The sequence below is a fragment of the Pempheris klunzingeri genome, chromosome 6, assembly GCF_042242105.1.
Source record: "Pempheris klunzingeri isolate RE-2024b chromosome 6, fPemKlu1.hap1, whole genome shotgun sequence".
In the NCBI taxonomy this organism is placed as follows: Eukaryota; Metazoa; Chordata; class Actinopteri; order Acropomatiformes; family Pempheridae; genus Pempheris; species Pempheris klunzingeri.
Genome location: NC_092017.1, coordinates 8426642 through 8443770, shown reverse-complemented (window position 1 = coordinate 8443770; position 17129 = coordinate 8426642). Strand labels below are relative to the sequence as shown.

At 42.5% G+C, this 17129-nt stretch overlaps 2 protein-coding genes across 2 annotated transcripts; one reads left to right on the top strand and one right to left on the bottom strand.

The window, feature by feature from the left end:
• Window positions 1-2385: 2385 nt before the first annotated feature.
• LOC139202195 (uncharacterized) lies at window positions 2386-4553 on the bottom strand. Its single transcript, XM_070831554.1, has 2 exons — window positions 4237-4553; window positions 2386-2654 (listed from the first exon to the last, which is right to left on the bottom strand). Exons 1-2 carry the CDS (start codon window positions 4551-4553, stop codon window positions 2417-2419), a joined length of 555 nt encoding a protein of 184 aa, XP_070687655.1. The 3' UTR covers window positions 2386-2416.
• Window positions 4554-7673: 3120 nt separating this feature from the next.
• Window positions 7674-15795, top strand: dhcr24 (24-dehydrocholesterol reductase). The gene is made up of 9 exons (XM_070832564.1): window positions 7674-7906; window positions 9252-9407; window positions 10246-10351; window positions 10846-10964; window positions 11731-11994; window positions 12073-12216; window positions 14719-14916; window positions 15009-15187; window positions 15306-15795. The coding sequence occupies exons 1-9, from the start codon at window positions 7676-7678 to the stop codon at window positions 15457-15459; spliced, it is 1551 nt and encodes a 516-aa protein (XP_070688665.1). The 5' UTR covers window positions 7674-7675; the 3' UTR covers window positions 15460-15795.
• The last annotated feature ends 1334 nt before the right edge of the window (window positions 15796-17129 follow it).

Sequence of the window (17129 nt, the reverse complement as noted above, 5' to 3'; positions counted from 1 at the left end):
TTGTAACTGTGAAAAATAGATGAAACACAGTCTCATGCTTAGCAGTTGATCAAGACCGATACGGCAAAAAAAAAAAAAAGAAAAGAAAGAAAAGACAGGAACATTGTTGTGCTTTTGCATCTATTACATAATTTACTATGAATGACATACTTTGAGTTTTGGACATTTTCCAATCATCTTATAAAGTATATTATGGCTATAGACATGCCTTAGTTACAGTATTTAACCATCACAGTGGGCCTCACATCATCTTTATTTGTTTAATTATTTGTGATTAACAAAGATTTGTAATGCAGCATCCGTTCAACACAGGATTTTGATACATTTTTTGCTTGTGAGTCTGAATTGTCTTGAAAACTCTCCCCTATTGGTCCAGTCATGCCTTGGTGTGTGGGGTGGCTGCCAAACAGTCTTCTTTTTCCAAAGCTTCTGTGTTTGAATACATTTTGGAAGACCACGCAAATGTTGAATGTTGTAGATTCCCACCAGCACCTAAATGCCCCACACCAAAGGAGCTTTAGACAATAATTCCCCAAACAAGTTTAGGGTTTCTGCAAGGTGAATTTGCACACTGTGTTGAAATTTCTGAATATAAATGAGTGTTGAGAAGGAAGCAAAAACATAATAGAAATGTACAAAAATAACGTACTACAAATATGCTTGTTTTGTTTTTGTGATACACTGATACGGTCATTTGAAACAGAGGGTGTTGTGATGGTGATAAGAGGTCAGGCTGTGATACTCAGGCAGGGTTGTGTGAGCGACAGTGGAAAACCTCATAGGGTCAGATGAGTCATCGCTCCCCAGCTTTCAACAAGATGATGAATACATGTCTGGCACACAAACTAATAGATGTCTATGGGTCTGGGCACTAGTTTCCCAAAGTGAATTATCCATCCATATTCATCCTCTGATGAAGCATGTTAATCCTAATGGGGAAAACATTTGTTCAGGGTGATGCTTTCGACATTACTGGGGGACGAAGGATCACTGGATTGTTTGATAGATGGGACAACAAAGAACACTGTCCTCTGCGATCAGACAGGGAGCGCCACAAATGAGGAATATACAGTTAAGTCTGTTGAGCTGATATTAAAGTAAATCCTAACCTGCATTTAGCAGGCTAACGTGAGCCTAAGCCCTGCCTGGTTCTCAGGCTCCAGGTGAAAGTCCTCCATCACCAAAGTTAGGGGCAGGCAACACATTTAACGAATATCATTTGACACCAGGCCTGTAGTTACATCTGGACTCTTTGACCATTAAGACTCATAGCAAACAGCATGTAGGTGAAAATACGATGAAAGAGTTAAAAAAAAAAAAGGTCACTAAGTGTGACAGCGTCCTGAGAGGCGATGTTTTGGATATTTAAACAGTATTTCCACCATCTGGAGGCCATTGTGCTACTTACTAATTGGCATAAACTAATTGACACAATGTAAAGAAACCTATTCTACTTAATAGAGACAACAAAGTATTTGCCAAGCAAATTAGCTGTTCATACTATTTCATGTAATTTAATCTCATTCATTGTTAAAGGTTAAAGGCTTAAACAATGGTTACAAAAGAAGAATACCAACACAGGTATTATCCATTGTTTCTGGTTTTGTCCCAGCATTATTTAGAATGTTTTATGTATTAATATCTGCTCCTATGAGTCTGTTAACATTGCATCTGCTTGTTTAAATGAATCTCATTCAATGATAATGTGACCTGTGCCTGATATGTCTGGTCTGTGTTAGCTTAGCTTAGTATAAAGACTGAAAGTCACTGTGACTTGCAAACAAAATATTCCAGCACCCAATCCCCTGTAAAACCTCAAGTTGGCATTTTTATATTCAAATGTTTGTACACATTAAACAAACATGAGACATCATGTTAACTAGCAAGCTTAGGTGGATTTTTATTATCTTTAAACAGAGCCAGGCTAGCTGTTTTCCCCCTGTTTCCAGTCTACATGCTAAGCTAAGCTTACCATACCTGTGATGTAGCTTCATGTATAGAATACCAGCCTGATCTCAAGTGCTTGTGGGTGACGGAAGAATATTATCACATCTCAACGAGAGAGTTTACCACACTTAAAGAGTTCAGCAAGACACTGTAATGGTTGTCTTTATAAAGACATAAAGTGTCTTGGTGCTGTAATTTGGTCTGATAAGGCTGAATTCGGTGTGATATGCTTTTAATTTCACCATATACTGTATTTAGATATGCATTTACACCTGCAATGTAATTACAGAAAACCTGGGGGAAACATGCTAGGACTAGCGCTGACCAACATCAAAAAGAGGCATGCTTCAAGTGTCTGATACAGTGAGTTACTGTCAACAGAGTCTGAGCTAAAGCCCCAGTCTCATGCCTATTTATCTTTTGTTTGGATGTACAGAGAGGTGCTGCATTGCGTCCTCATCGTCCAGCGTCACACCTCAAAGCTGATCTCTCTTGATTGTCCAAACAGGGGCTCCGTGGCCAGGTGTGTGTCTGAGTATGCACGCCGCAGCTGTGTAGAGCTGCAGGTCGTCTTGATGGCGACCTCATAGGGAGGCGGGGGTTCCTGCCATGGGGGAGGGTGAGGCGATGGACTAAAACCACCAGAGTCCATGGGAGGGTAGTCGAAGTCCTCACCGCGAGCACCTTGCCTGTGGTGTTCCATCGTCCTACGGTCGAGAAAACAGTGGCAGTAAGAACTCATGAAAACAGTCGTCTGCACACACTTTATGAGGGCAGAACAAACATAAATTGATATGTATGTATAGTTCTGAGGTGTCAGCGGTTGTAGAGATCAGATGGTGGATAGCAGATGGAGTCAAGTTCTGTCGGTAGTTGTGTTTCCTGACAAATACAGGAATTAGGTTTCAAAAAGGTACAATGGACATCATGGCTGTGCAGGATGATGAACAGTGTTTGAATTACAGCTGTGGTCTGTTACCGTGATCCATGTATACACAGGGTTTCTTGGAACAGTTCCTTGGAAACTAATAAAGACAAGATACTCAATGTGTAGCGAGTGAACGTACATCAGTGCCACAATTGAAAATCTGCTTGGATACTATTTGGAGACAAACAGCTGGTAAATAAATGCACACATTTGGAAAAATTAGTGTTCTATTCTGGAAAGTTAGTTCCTTTAATTGATTGAGGCATTTTCTTCATCAAAGATCATACCACCTAGATATGTTGGGTTATAGTGTGTTTCTACGTACATCCCCCATAGACTTCAATAGAACCAGCACTAAAGTCTGGCACCAAGCAGAGCACTACAGCGATGGCATCATGATGTCATGACTCCTCCTTCTTTTTTAGTTTACTTAGAAACAGCTAGCCTAGCCTAGCATAGCCTAGCCTAGCCTAGCGTAGCCTGGCTCTGTCCAAATGTAACAAAATTCACTTACCAGCATATCTAAAGATGGCTAAATAACATGTTTATTTTGTTTAATCTGAATAAAAACCAGAGTGTAACTCCACCCAAATATAAACGGCTTAATGATGAGTGGGACTAGTTGCCAGGCAACCAGTGGGGATTCCAGGAAGTAGCTGGTCCCAGACAGTAAATGGTCTGATACTTAACCCGCCATGACTGGAATTATCTTTTTGACACGTTTTCTGCGACAGGCTAGCTGTTTCCCTCCATCTCCAGACTTAGAGCTAAGCTAAGCTAACGGCTGATGACTCCTCCTTCACATTAACGTGCGCTTGAGAGTGATGTGAATTTTCTTATCTAACTTTTCTAACTTGATGTGCTTCTTTAACTTCATTTTTGTAGTCATTATATTTATATCACAATGTATCTTTCCTGTGGGCCGCGCTAAATGGGCAAGTATCGATCGATGTGTCACCCAAGGCTGAACACGGGCGGCGGAAGACAAGATGAAGCATTTTTCTTCCTGATGTTTAAAGGTTTCTGGTGTCTGTGCGCAATTATCAACAGTTATCATACAATTATCAGCTCCATCTCTGAAGGACTGATAAACTGATAACTGATCCTATGATGTCATCAAATACCCAGGAAGAATGAATTCGACAACATGGAAAAGCAAACAGCAACAGTGCTTATGGTCCTCTCTGAAATCTTTTCTTTGGGTAAACTGAACTGCCTCTCTATTTATTCTTAGTATGGATAATCCATGTAATACACTTTAATTAATACAGTCTTATTTTCCGGCTTCAGAATTCAATACATCATACTTAAAAATACAGATTGAACTGTTTAAAACAAAAAATCTATGTAAATTCACCCACCTGGGCAGAAACACTGACTGGGACTCAGGGAAGCGGCTCCCTTGGGGGGAGAAGAGGCCATGGCTGCTGAAGTTGGGGTAGTCGTTGTATGGATAATGTGGACACTCTGGGTCGAACTCCTGGTGGTTGTAGTTTTCAGCAGTTTTGCTGTTCATAGCCCAGAATAGCCCCAGGATGAGCATGACCACCCCCAGCACCACGCAGCAGAGGGACAAAGCCTGCAGGTGGCTCTGGTACGAGGCCAGGAAGGCTGTGGAGCCCCCGGTCACAATGAGGAAAGCTCCGATGAAGATTGCTCCATGGTGCAGGGAAGGCATCGTCCTCCGGGACCGTGACAGCTTCTGAGGTTACTGTGTAGGTTGTGACCGTCTGGATAGTGTCACTCACACACAAACAGTTCCTTGGACTGTGCTCCCCATGTGCTCTGACGCTCACCAGACATCCAAATAATTGACTCCACAGTTACAAAAGTCCTATTGTGACAAGGAAAAGCTCAAGAACTTACTTATTCACTTCTTTGTTCCCATAACTTCCATTTTCCATATTGCTGTTCATAAAGTCCAAGTGTTAGTCCTCACTGTGTAGACCTCCAGCAGTGGACAAGTGTTAAAATAAACATTTCATTGGTAAATAAATAAAAATACACCGACCAAGGCTTTGGTGCGCATCGGGCGAATGTAGAGTGGCTGTGCTTATCATCAAGGCAGATGGACGAGAGGACAGCAGAGCCCATTAAGAAATCTTTACTGGCGCCCCACCCTCCCTCTGTCTAATGTGTCTGAACGGTACCACTTTAGCCCTGTGTGTGTGTGTGTGTGTGTGTGTGTGTGTGTGTGTGTGTGTGAGAGAGAGAGAGAGAGAGAGAGAGAGAGAGAGAGAATAATTTCTCTAAACAGGAATGGACATATTGGGCATGAGAGTGTGGATTTTAGGCCTATACATCCATAGGCAAAATAAGGTGCCTTTGTAACCTCATTATGTTCAAATTAATATATTCAAATAAAGAGCTGATTGTTTGGCCACCTAAGACCTTTAATAGGGTTGAGTGATTAATAATAGAGGCCCAATCACTGGAAACAGCATCCCTGCAAGCTTATTTCATACCATTTGGTTTTAATGGTGACAAAATGGGCTGACCTACAGAATTTATTAAAGGCTTAAATAGCATTTTACTGTCTAGACTTGCCAGTAAGGTTTGAGCTTTTGAAGTGACCGTGACAGAGACATTGGATCAGGACCTACAGCAACCATTGACGACACTGAAGCTATGTGTTTTTTTCAGGAATCAGAATTAGGCTGTTTTTGCAATCTAAAGAGGGTAAGTACTTTATTATTAAGAGGAAAAGCACAACCAACAGTGGAATATGTTTTGTAAATAGGTTAAAAGAAGCATGTTTTCTTTAAGAACCATTGTAAATGACAGTATAGCCCCTCTTCATCACCCAAGGATACGATTATTTCAAGTAGTGGGCTGCTGTGAGCCCCCTGTTAAGTTGTTACTTATTAATTTATCACTGACCCCAAAATTAGTTATTTCAGAGAATAAATTCAGAATAAGACTCAAACGCTGATCACCATCCATAGTCTTGCTGCTGATATGGCTAAAAATAAAACAACATTTACAAACAGTATAAATAAAATGAATAAAAAGTCAAACTTTATTTTTGTTGTCAGGGGCCGAGATGATTAGTGTTAAATATATATGATCTTAAAGTCTGTGTACAGCAAACTTTCTGAACATATACATGTTAGAAAATGACATCTGAAAAGGTGAAAAGACTGTGAACAGTGTAGTAGTGAATTGAGGAGTTACACAGTTACACAGTGTTTCTCCACTTTTGAGTTCAGGATTTTTCGGGCTGGGCTGAAAAAGTGACTCTGTGACATCATTGGCATGACTCCTCCCCCAGTATGACGTAAAAGGGCGTCTCTCTCTCTCTCTCTCTCTCTCTCTCTCTCTCTCTCTCTCTCTCTCTCTCTCCCACTGTGATAAGTAGTGCTACAGTGGCTTGTGTGGACTACTTTCTTGTTGCAGATAGGTCTCTCTTGGTGACACGTGCATCCCTGTTAGCACTACATTAGATACCATGGCCCTCCACGTAGCTTTAGCTGCATTGCTAAGGCCTGCTAGCACTAGTGTAGTCTCACTATTACACGTTATGGAGTCCCCTAACACTTGCATTGTGCATTGTTTCACCCTGTTGGCATGGGAGGGGGAGACTAGCCGGCCAACAGGACTAGCTATGGGGCTAGCTGAAACCGACACAGAGTTGGAAGGTAGCAGCTACTGACTAGACTATGCTAGCACCAACGCTAGATTCAAGATTCAAGATTCAAAGACTTTATTGTCACATGCTCAGCAGTTACATGAGTGCCTGTGATATCCAATTCAGTGCCGACAGAGAGAAGCTGCCCTATGTCACAAACGTATCTTTATATAGCAGGCAATCCTGTCTGCAACCAAACAGTCTGCAGTCTATGTCCGCAACAGTGAAGCAGTCAGCACAGTTCACGGTGTCAGTGAATGTTGCATCACGGTTGGGTTGACTGCGGTGGAAGAGGCTCGGTTAAGCTTACAAGGCTACCCTGTGCACCAAGATCGGTTTAAAATAGACATCAAGTCTAAAGCGAAATAGACTGAGCAGCTGGAGGTGTCAGTGGAACCCCGAAATACTTCAAAATCTGAGAATGAACGGGTTAAAACAGCCACATGAAGAGGGAGACAGAGTAAACAGCAGCTTTAGTAGACACACCTCCTCTGTTTCAAAGAGAACACTGCTTAGTTTTTCATAAATGGTGTTTTGTTTTTTTAAATCATGCGAATTTATTTGGGTAGTTAATAACACCAAACTGGTCGACGCAGACTTTAAAATGATCACGTGAGTAGGAAACAGTGATGAGGTGAAATCAGCTCCATATCTGCCTTTATTCATGAACTCTGATGCTGTGATACTAGACCACCTGTGCCATCACAGTAAAAGTGGGACAGCCAGTGTGAGGAGGGTCTGATCTGACCTCCTCCTCAGACTGTCTCAGTGGCTGATGTGTTGTAACAGAGCCTTGAGAACAGGGTTCGTGGTGTGACAGCCTCTCTGTTGTGTGATTGGTTCAAGGTCAGAAAGCCTGCTCCTCTAGAACTCCCGGCAGTCACTTGGTTGTCCAATCAGCGTGAAGACATGGCGTCTGGTCCCGCCCCCCTGCGGTGGTTTTAGCCAATCAGTGTGGAGCAGGGAGGGGCTTGTGCTGTCACCTAGGCTCGCTCACCTATAGCAGTGAAGAGGTGATCAGGAGTCGGTGTTTGGAGTTAGGGCGATCGATACGGAGTGCCCCCCCCCCCATGTGAGAGCCTCAGCGGTCAGTGGGAGTTTAACCAAAAAAAGCGTGAGAGATAGTTTTTGTCAGGACAGCGTGCAGACCCCGACCGACCTGTCCAGAAAGCATGGATCCGCTGCTGTACTTAGGCGGCCTGGCCGTCCTGTTCCTGCTGTGGATCAAAGTCAAAGGTCTAGATTACGTGATCGTTCACCAGAGGTGGATATTTGTGTGTTTGTTCCTGCTGCCCCTCTCCGTTATATTCGATGTGTATTATTATGTGCGCGCGTGGCTGATTTTCAAGATGTGCTCTGCACCCAAGCTGCACGACCAGCGCGTGCGAGACATCCAGAGACAGGTGAGCGATCATCATCATCACCATCATCATCATCGGTTCAGTGTCTCTGGTCACAGGTGTGTGTGTGTGTGTGTGTGTGTGTGTGCAGTGTGCAGTGTGGTGCTTATCGTCATTTACTGATAAGCCCAGCTGAGGTTTACTTGGATCCAAATCCAGACATGCACTTCCAATTTATTGTTACTCATTCATTAAGTGTCCCATCATTTGATGACGGTGTCACTGGAGGTTTGGTGCATCATTGGCATGGTGACCAGCCCACCTGATGTCAACATGAACACACAGGAGGAGTTACTTATTACATGTGTTCTGCAAAAAACAATATAGTGCAAAGCTCAAAGACAGTGAGAGAGTGCTCTTAATTATGTGAAATATGTGGAGTGAAAGCAATTTTATCAGAAGTACATTGCGATTAAGAATTTGTCTCTGTTGTCCCACCAATCACTCCTTAATCAGCTATAATAGTCATATATCTAAGTAATAGCTACCATTTTATGAGAGCAGGCTTAGATGTAATTATAAAAATGTGCATTTTATTCAATTCACCACCAATATAATTACTATACAACTAGAGGTACGGTCATGCCAAGGCTGTCATAAATAGTTATTTTATCGTCCTTCCAGCTCGTATAATCTCTATATCTGATGGTAGTCCTGCTAAAATGTATTCATAATGTGGCTTTAAATGCTTTGGATTAACTCAGCCTGCACGTTCATGTTCACTGTAACTCAAACCCAGCCAAGCAGTTACTTTCCCAGTAGGTTTAGGTGTTAAAACAAACCAAACTTATTACGTGTTGATTCATTGTGATATTTACTTCAGAATTGACACGTTCATTGAATAGTTCTGAGTTCAGTTCAAGAGTTCATATAGACATGAATCATCACAGCTGATGAAAAGCAATTCCAGTACCGGCAGTATATCACAGTGGAAGTGTGTGAAGGTACATCTCTGTATTTTATCAATGAGTATTTAGTGGTCTACAGTATCAAAAGCAGTGATTTAAAGTAATAACTGTCTCAGTGCTGTGGTACAGTCAAAATTTAGGAGAGGACTGTGAATTTAGGCAGGAATATATTTACAGTCAGTCAATTTGGTCAGGAGAGAGTAATTTATTATGAGGAAGAGGCAAATCAAATAAGCCACCAGCTTGAGAGAGCTCTAGCCAAGGATTCCTCTTCTCAGAATTTAGTTTGAAGAGTTCAAATGAGCTGCCAAGGCCTTTTGCCTCCAACAATGTCCTCAGTGTTTTATACCAAGACAGAGTAGAAAAGGCGAACAGTGCTGCGTATCCTCGGCCCCTCAGCGATAATAATATGTTCTTTTCTGAATCATGATACACTTCAGGTGCGTGAGTGGAGGAAGGACGGCAGTAAGACCTACATGTGTACGGGTCGACCTGGCTGGCTCACCGTGTCCCTCAGAGTGGGGAAATACAAGAAAACCCACAAGAACATCATGATCAATATGATGGACATTCTGGAGGTGGACACAAAGAGGCAGGTAGGTTCAACAGACACGACTTGTTCTGCAAATTTGTAAAAATGTCTCAAAATGGAAATTTGACAGAGTGTTTACTGTTGAACCTAAATGGAATGCAGCCATTGTTAATGTTGTTAATTACACCTGTGTGTTTCCTGCTATCACACGTCAAATCGTCTGCTGTGAAATACATCAAATAACATGAGCCTTTCTCTGGGCAAATACTATGAGCAAATACTAGCTAAACTAAGACGACTAACATAGAAAAGATTAGACCTGCTACACATCAGCATGTTAGCATTGTCACTGTATGTCAGCATGCAGATGTTAGCACGGCTGTGCTTCAGTACAGCCTCAGAAAGCCCCCAGCGTGGCTGCAGTCAGTGTACCACTTTTTTCCTTGTGATACTATTGTCCTCACCAAAGTAACTGCTGACATGTGGAAACACAGGGACTTCACAAGTTTCATTCAATTTAATCAAGTTTAAGATTTAAATTAAGTTACTCAATAAAGTTTGAAGCCACTTCATTTGGTAAATAGTAAATGAACTGTACTTGTATATATAAAGCACTTGAACACTACATCCACATTCACCCATTCACACACCATTCATACACTGATGGCAGGAGAGCAAGGAGCCAACTGTGGAACTAACCATTCACATGGACTCACACTGTCTGACTGCCTGTGTTTTTGACCCCATCTGACTTCTGTTTAATTGTTCCCAGATCTCAACATTTAACCCAGTCAACCCAATATTAGCCAATACAAATTACAACTGATTCAGTTTTCACTCATAAAAATGCACCAGGCTGGATTTTGTATTGTCAGCCTGATGGCAGATGTTTGTTTTCTTAGGTGGTGAGAGTTGAACCGCTGGCCAACATGGGTCAGGTGACCGCTCTCCTTAACTCTATTGGCTGGACACTGCCAGTGCTGCCCGAGCTTGATGACCTCACTGTGGGTATGTTGTCCATAATACTGAGGATTATTTCCTGGGGAATCATCACAGAGTGGCACCATCCATGGCTCTCTAGTTACTAGAAATAGAGAAGATGCACTGGTGATTTCCACAGATTATTGTTCGATGATGTAGGTCCTGCATCTCCTGCATCAATCACTGTATCCTGTTTAGACCCTCAGCGACTTCTCTAATTGTGTTAGCGGATTGATGTTGTAGCTCAAATGGTGAAACTGGGAGGAAATGGCTGCAGCGTTGGAAGCACCCCTGGATCGGGTTTCATAATGGATTTCCTGATGCCATAAACTGCGCATCAACAATCTAATGTTTTCCCATCAGGCCGCAGTACATTCATTTATCCTGATGTCCAGGCAGGAACATAGAGTACATACTCACTCCCTGCAGGCACACGCTGCTTTCTGATGTCCCGCTGTCGCTCTCACCTGGCAAGATATTGATTACTGAGAACAAATCTTGTACTCTCTCTCCTCTCGCAGGTGGTTTGGTGATGGGCACTGGCATTGAATCCTCCTCTCATATTTATGGGCTCTTTCAGCACATCTGTGTCGCATATGAACTGGTTCTAGCTGATGGCAGCTTAGTCCGCTGCACTGAGGTGAGTGCTGAGTGTGTGATTAGTGGGTCAGCATCTTTGAGCTTGACTCAGGTTCTCCAGTATCACAAAGTTGGCTCATGTTTAACCAGGGATCACCATGGTAACATCGTCACCATCACCACAGACCACTTGGACTTTACCTGTCTGCCTTGGCAGCAGAAAGTGTCCAACATCAGCAGCTGTTTCCATTAATGACTACTGGTTTATTGTGGCAAAAACGACTACAAAAAAGGAATCTGTCTGTAAAACGTTATTTTACTCAAGACTGCTTTCTTAACGAGCTTTATAAGAGGTACAAGCTCAAGGATGGAGCGATATCAGCTGTCCATGACCCAGCGTCAGTCTTAGAAGCTGTACGTTTTGCTGTGTTTTATGTAGTTTTGCTGTTTATTTGGCTTATTAGTCTGAACTTGGCATTAGCATGTTTGTCGGCTAATGGGCCTCCCCTTTGGAGTGGAGACTGCAGAGCTGGTGAAAGGTTGGTGGGCAATGCCAATCTGGGCTTTTCAGAAGGAGGCTTATAGAAGCACGAGCTAAATGCAATATGCTCAGTATAGGAAAAATTACGTTTTTTTTCCAACATTACAAGATGTTAACATACATACATATAACATAGGGGCCTCAAATACAAGTATGAACCTAAAAATGAGCATAATGTGTCTCAATCAGTGGAAATGATCCTCCACTGTTTCCAAGTGTTCAAAGATCTGTGCACAGTTTGGTGTTGCTTGTTCCAATAGAGGAGTCATTTTTTTCTGTCATATAGGAGGAGAACTTGGATCTCTTCCACGCCGTCCCGTGGTCCTGTGGAACTCTGGGGTTCTTGGTTGCAGCTGAGATTAAAATAGTCCCGGCTAAGCCCTGGGTGAAGCTGCACTATGAGCCAGTCAGAGGACTGGAGAACATCTGTAAGCGCTTCACTGAGGCATCGCAGAACAAGCAGAACACATTTGTTGAGGGCATCCAGTACAGCCTGGACACTGCTGTCATCATGACGGGAACCATGACTAACCACGCGGAGCCCGATAAGGTATAATTTTTCAGCTCAGACTTGACTTGCTTTCACATTTGATCACATTTAACCTCCCTTTTTCCTGTGTGAAATCAGATTAATAGAATCGGGCTGCACTTTAAACCCTGGTTCTTTAAACACGTGGAGGGCTACCTGAAAGACGACAACACCGCCGTTGAATACATTCCTCTGAGGCAGTACTATCACAGACACACACGCAGCATCTTCTGGGAGCTTCAGGTACTCACTGAACACACACTCACACGTTACGGAGGCTGTTTCCATGAGCTGTAGGGTTACATTAAAGGGCTGCATATATCTGCCAGATTTTAGCTCGTCGTCATCTTATCAACTTCTTCTCTTTATTACACTCTAATGCTCGCATGCTCACACTTTGTACTCACAAACACACACCATTAGCCATTAGTGAGAAGTGCTTGGCATCCTTTGTCATCTGTGGCAGCAAATGGAGTGATGAATTATGCATAGTATTGCTTTGACAGAGGAGCTCACTCTGGGCTTTTGGGTGTTTTTGAAAGGGTTTTGTAGATGATGCAGAGGAAAGTCTGACTGAAATAGGGCGATGCCCCGACTGAATCATTAATCAACCACTGGTGATGGACATCACTCATGTGCTGGGCATGGTGACAGGAGAGAGCGCCTGGCACTGGGTGGAGGGTTATGGTCGCCCTCTAGTGGGACATAAGAGCAGTGCAACTGAATTGTATCAGTGTCTAGTTATGACAAACTTAATCCTTTTATAGAAATTCAACATTATGTCATGAAAACCCACTGCAGAATCAACAGCAATACGTACAAAATTATTTTGGTGTGGAGGGAGGTAATATCTGCCTTTTCATGTCATAAAAAGCAAGATGCTCCATCATCATAAATCTCACAAGGGAAGATTTGGACTGTTTTTGAACTAGTTCTAATTTTAAAGTCATATGACAACAAAAACTTAAAAATATAATAACATTGCTCATTTCTAGATTTGTGGTTGACAAAGCAGAGGTTTACACACATGTGGAAACAAAGAGAGGCTGTGAGGATTTGACTTTTATCGGAAACTAATTAGCTGGACATCAGACAGAACTGGTCACGCTCCATTTCCGTCTTTAGTCTGACATTTTCTTCACTTTCACTGATTTCTGTGGCTGAGATTTGATTTTCCATCAACAGTCACAGGGGACCAACGTATCCACTTGAATCTAACGCCATTTTAAGTCGACCCTGATGTGTTTCCATTCACACATACTGGTTTTGCCAGGGGTTTAAAGGGGAACTGCCAATTTACAACCAGCTTTTTGTCATTACAGTGTGGGTCATATGTGCAAATGAACAATGCTCAACTTTCCTGTGAGACATATTTCATCTGTTGGACTTTTCCTGGCTTTAGCTCTGTTTATCGAACTACAGATGGTAGTTCCTACCTCTGAATATTCTGTCTGCCCGCTGTAAGAAAATAATTGTTATAGTTTCATGCTGGAATCAGACATTTGGGGCTACTTATATGAACCTGAATACATTGCAAAGGAGGAAGAGGCCGCTACAGCCCAGAGTTGAGCACCACCAGCTAGTGAGGAAAGCAGTGCAGTGTATTCTGGTCGTCTGTTAGCACCAATTCCAACAATATTTGCCCCTTTTTACTGAATAACAGACCATCTTTCCAGTGCTGAAATACTTTTACAGTGTAGAGGAGCAAAGGAAAAACCGACTAGGATGTCGGCGCACAGCCTGGCATCAGCATTAGTCCCACCCGTGGCACTGATTGGCTAATCGTTAGTCACCCTGCAGCGCTCATTGGACCGACTGTTTTTCAACCAAAAAGCAGCTGTGTCATGTCATTATGCAAGACCAGTCAGAGGAGTGGGCAAATCCAGAGGTCTGGACCCAGGAAACAACAGAGTACATATTTGTTTCATTTAATCACTACTGAATAATTAATGCTGGAATTCAAATATTAAACCGTGTTTATAGCACTGAAAAACTGACTCACATAAAAACCATCTTACCATCATCTTGTGGTTTGAATTCCTTTCTTTGGAATTTCCAGAAAGTCATTTCAGGTGTGTAGTTTTAAAACTGGAGTTTCCTCAGAAATCACAAATTTAGATTCATGGAAAAGCTATTCAAGTGAATTAAATGAATGTATTATTATTCAATCATTTCAATTCTGATTTAGTTCAGACTCTAAGATTCAACACGAAACACTCAAACTTGAGCATCTGGGCTACTTAAGATGATCAATTGAGTTTGAGTTGAATCTGCCTGACCTCTGTCCTATCAGGTTACAGCCTGTCAGTCACATGATCCATGAAAGCTGAGTGACTGGAAGCCCTGCACATTTTCAGTTATCTATTTTAATCTTTTGACGCTACATCACTAGAGATTATCTTGTCTCAGCCAATAGGTCAGCAAATAACAACTGTTGTCATTATCATTTAATCTAGAAAGCACAAGGAAGAAGCAAAAAAAATGTCCATCACATATTTCTAGTTGCCAGCATGACATCTTGAAAGTACTTCTGATGTCTGACCACCAGCCCAAAACTCAATTACATAGAACAATAAATCCTCACATTTGAAAAGCTGATATGAGCAGATGTTTGGGAATTTTTCTGCTAATTGATTTATTGTTTCAGCACTAGTCACAGCACAGTGCGTCACAGAGAGCCACTCTGGTGTCACCTGTCAGCCTGTTTGTGTGTGTCAGAGTGTGTATTTGTGCCCTTTTCTCCAGGATATTATTCCGTTCGGCAACAACCTGGTGTTTCGCTGGCTGTTTGGATGGATGGTTCCCCCTAAGATCTCCCTGCTGAAGCTCACCCAGGGGGAGACCATCAGACGGCTCTACGAGCAGCACCACGTGGTCCAGGACATGCTGATACCCATGAAGCACCTGCAGGCCGCCATCACACGCTTCCACCAGGACATCGACGTAAGATTCAGATGTGGATGAAGCCACTGTATGCCAGTATATGCTCGCTATTCCTCCTGCTTGAACTCTTGAGGCGTGTTGTGCTGTTTCAGGTCTATCCTCTGTGGCTGTGTCCATTCCTGCTGCAACCAGGCAGAGGGATGGTCCACCCCAAAGGTCAAGAGGAGGAGTTGTATGTGGACATCGGCGCTTATGGAGAGCCCAAGGTCAAACACTTTGAAGCCAAAGCATCAACGCGTCAGCTGGAGAAGTTTGTCAGAGACGTGCATGGGTACGTCTAAAACTATGCACCACATTGAGCACCCGTTACTATGCTGATACTATGGTGGCATTTCTATGAACTATTACACTGACACCTTTACCGCACATGTGCCATCGGTCTCCTGCAGGTTCCAGATGCTGTACGCAGACGTGTACATGGACCGAGAGGAGTTTTGGGAGATGTTTGACGGACAGCTGTATCACAGGCTGAGAGAGGAGCTTGGCTGTAAGGAGGCCTTCCCAGAGGTGTACGACAAAATCTGTAAATCTGCCCGACACTGATTCCCTGATCACTGCTGCCTGATGATTTAAGACCAAAAAAAAAAAAGTTTTACACAAGGATACAGCTCAGATTTTTTTAAGGTGGAACTTGCACAGACTAATACGAGCTAAAACATTTGTCATGTTTTACCAACCAGACCGTGTTTCGGAGGCCCCTCTATCAATATGAACTAATGTAATGCTTTTAAGTCATGAATGTATTCTCTGTTTTTCCACTTCTGTAACAAAATTAGAATATTTCAACTTTTGTGTTTTGATTTCATGTGATGCTTGACTCTGAGCCCATATGTGCAACTTTTGCACAAAATGTTTTATTTTTGTCCTTTTTTAATTGTATTGTTCGGCAACTTTTCCCTGTTTTACTACCTAATTAAGCGCCTTTGAAGACTATATTTCTCTGTACACCTTTTTTTTTAAGTCAACATTATCAACAGTGAAGTGTCATACACTTCATTAGCGTCATACACATATTTTTAATAAATGTACACTTTTGTAATACATGCTTTTGGAATCTAAAAATTATATTGTAATGCCTATAATTAAAGGACTACTATTTTGATATTAAAATAATCACTTATCACTAAAACTATGATTTAAGAATTGAATTAATTAAAAACTCTTTTCTGCAAAAAAAATCATTCTTGTGCTTTTTAAAAGACAGACAGATAGACAGATTTATTGCTGGGCATAAATACCATACCCCACTATAGTAATAAGGGTCCACAGCCATCAGACAGTCCCAGCTAATGTCTTTGCTTTATTCAAATAACAGCACAGTGCAAAGCTGAACTTTTTGTTTCTTATATGTGTCCTTGTTTTCCCCTCATGTGCTGGCATGTCACATACAGTCTATAGCATGTAGTCATAGCAAGCTGGTACTTCACTTCATTGAATAAGTGTAAACCTAAGTTTGCTTCTTTTGTGCGCTCATCTGAAAGCCAAACAAATCACACCAAACCTGAGGGGGGGACCAGTGGTGTCTGCTGTCAGGAAAGTGTTTCCAGAGCACTTTTCATGGTTCCGCCCTCCTCCTCCTCCTCCTCTTCTTCTTCTTCTCCTTCTTTCTCGGTGTGACTTACAGGCTAAGTAAGTTAGCAGCTCAGCTAACTAGCTGTCAGCAGGCAGGTGACTATCAGAGCTGCCCGAAGTCACTGTCACCACAGGTAGGCTCTTCTCACACTCAAAGTACCGACTCTGAGTTTTCTTTTTACATTAGAAAGGTGACGGCCGCTGACTTAGTCGAGTTAGTTTTCAAGTCAAGTTAGTTGTGGAAGTGAAGCTAACTCACGCTAAGTCCCGCAGTTAACTTCAGCTAACGCTAGCTGCCACTCTGTGCACTTTAACTTTGTGCTACACGGTGCTTTTACAGCTATGACTGGGCTGATAACGTCGCTAGCAACTGGCGTTGGTTTACCAAACAGTCCGTTTTTGTAAAGGTGACTTTGGAGACTGGTTGCCGCCCCGTCAGTCGTTAATGTTAGCTGCTGTTTGCTTGAGAGTTGTTCTGTGCACACCTGCAGATCTCCTCCGGGCTCACAGAAGTTACTCACTGGGTAAGGTCAGAACAGCGACCCAGTTTCCTTGACAACAATGCGGAAGTTTCCAGATCCTGGAGGGTACACAGTGTGCCGCACTGATTTAGATATTTACAGAAATAAAGCATGAATCTG

Coding starts and splice junctions, on each gene's coding strand:
- LOC139202195 (XM_070831554.1), bottom strand. CDS start 4,553: ATGCCTTCCCTGCACCATGGAGCAATCTTCATCGGAGCTTTCCTCATT. Junction 2,655..4,236: donor CAGTCAGTGTTTCTGCCCAG/GTGGGTGAATTT, acceptor TCTCGACCGTAG/GACGATGGAACACCACAGGC.
- dhcr24 (XM_070832564.1), top strand. CDS start 7,676: ATGGATCCGCTGCTGTACTTAGGCGGCCTGGCCGTCCTGTTCCTGCTG. Junction 7,907..9,251: donor TGCGAGACATCCAGAGACAG/GTGAGCGATCAT, acceptor GATACACTTCAG/GTGCGTGAGTGGAGGAAGGA. Junction 9,408..10,245: donor AGGTGGACACAAAGAGGCAG/GTAGGTTCAACA, acceptor TTGTTTTCTTAG/GTGGTGAGAGTTGAACCGCT.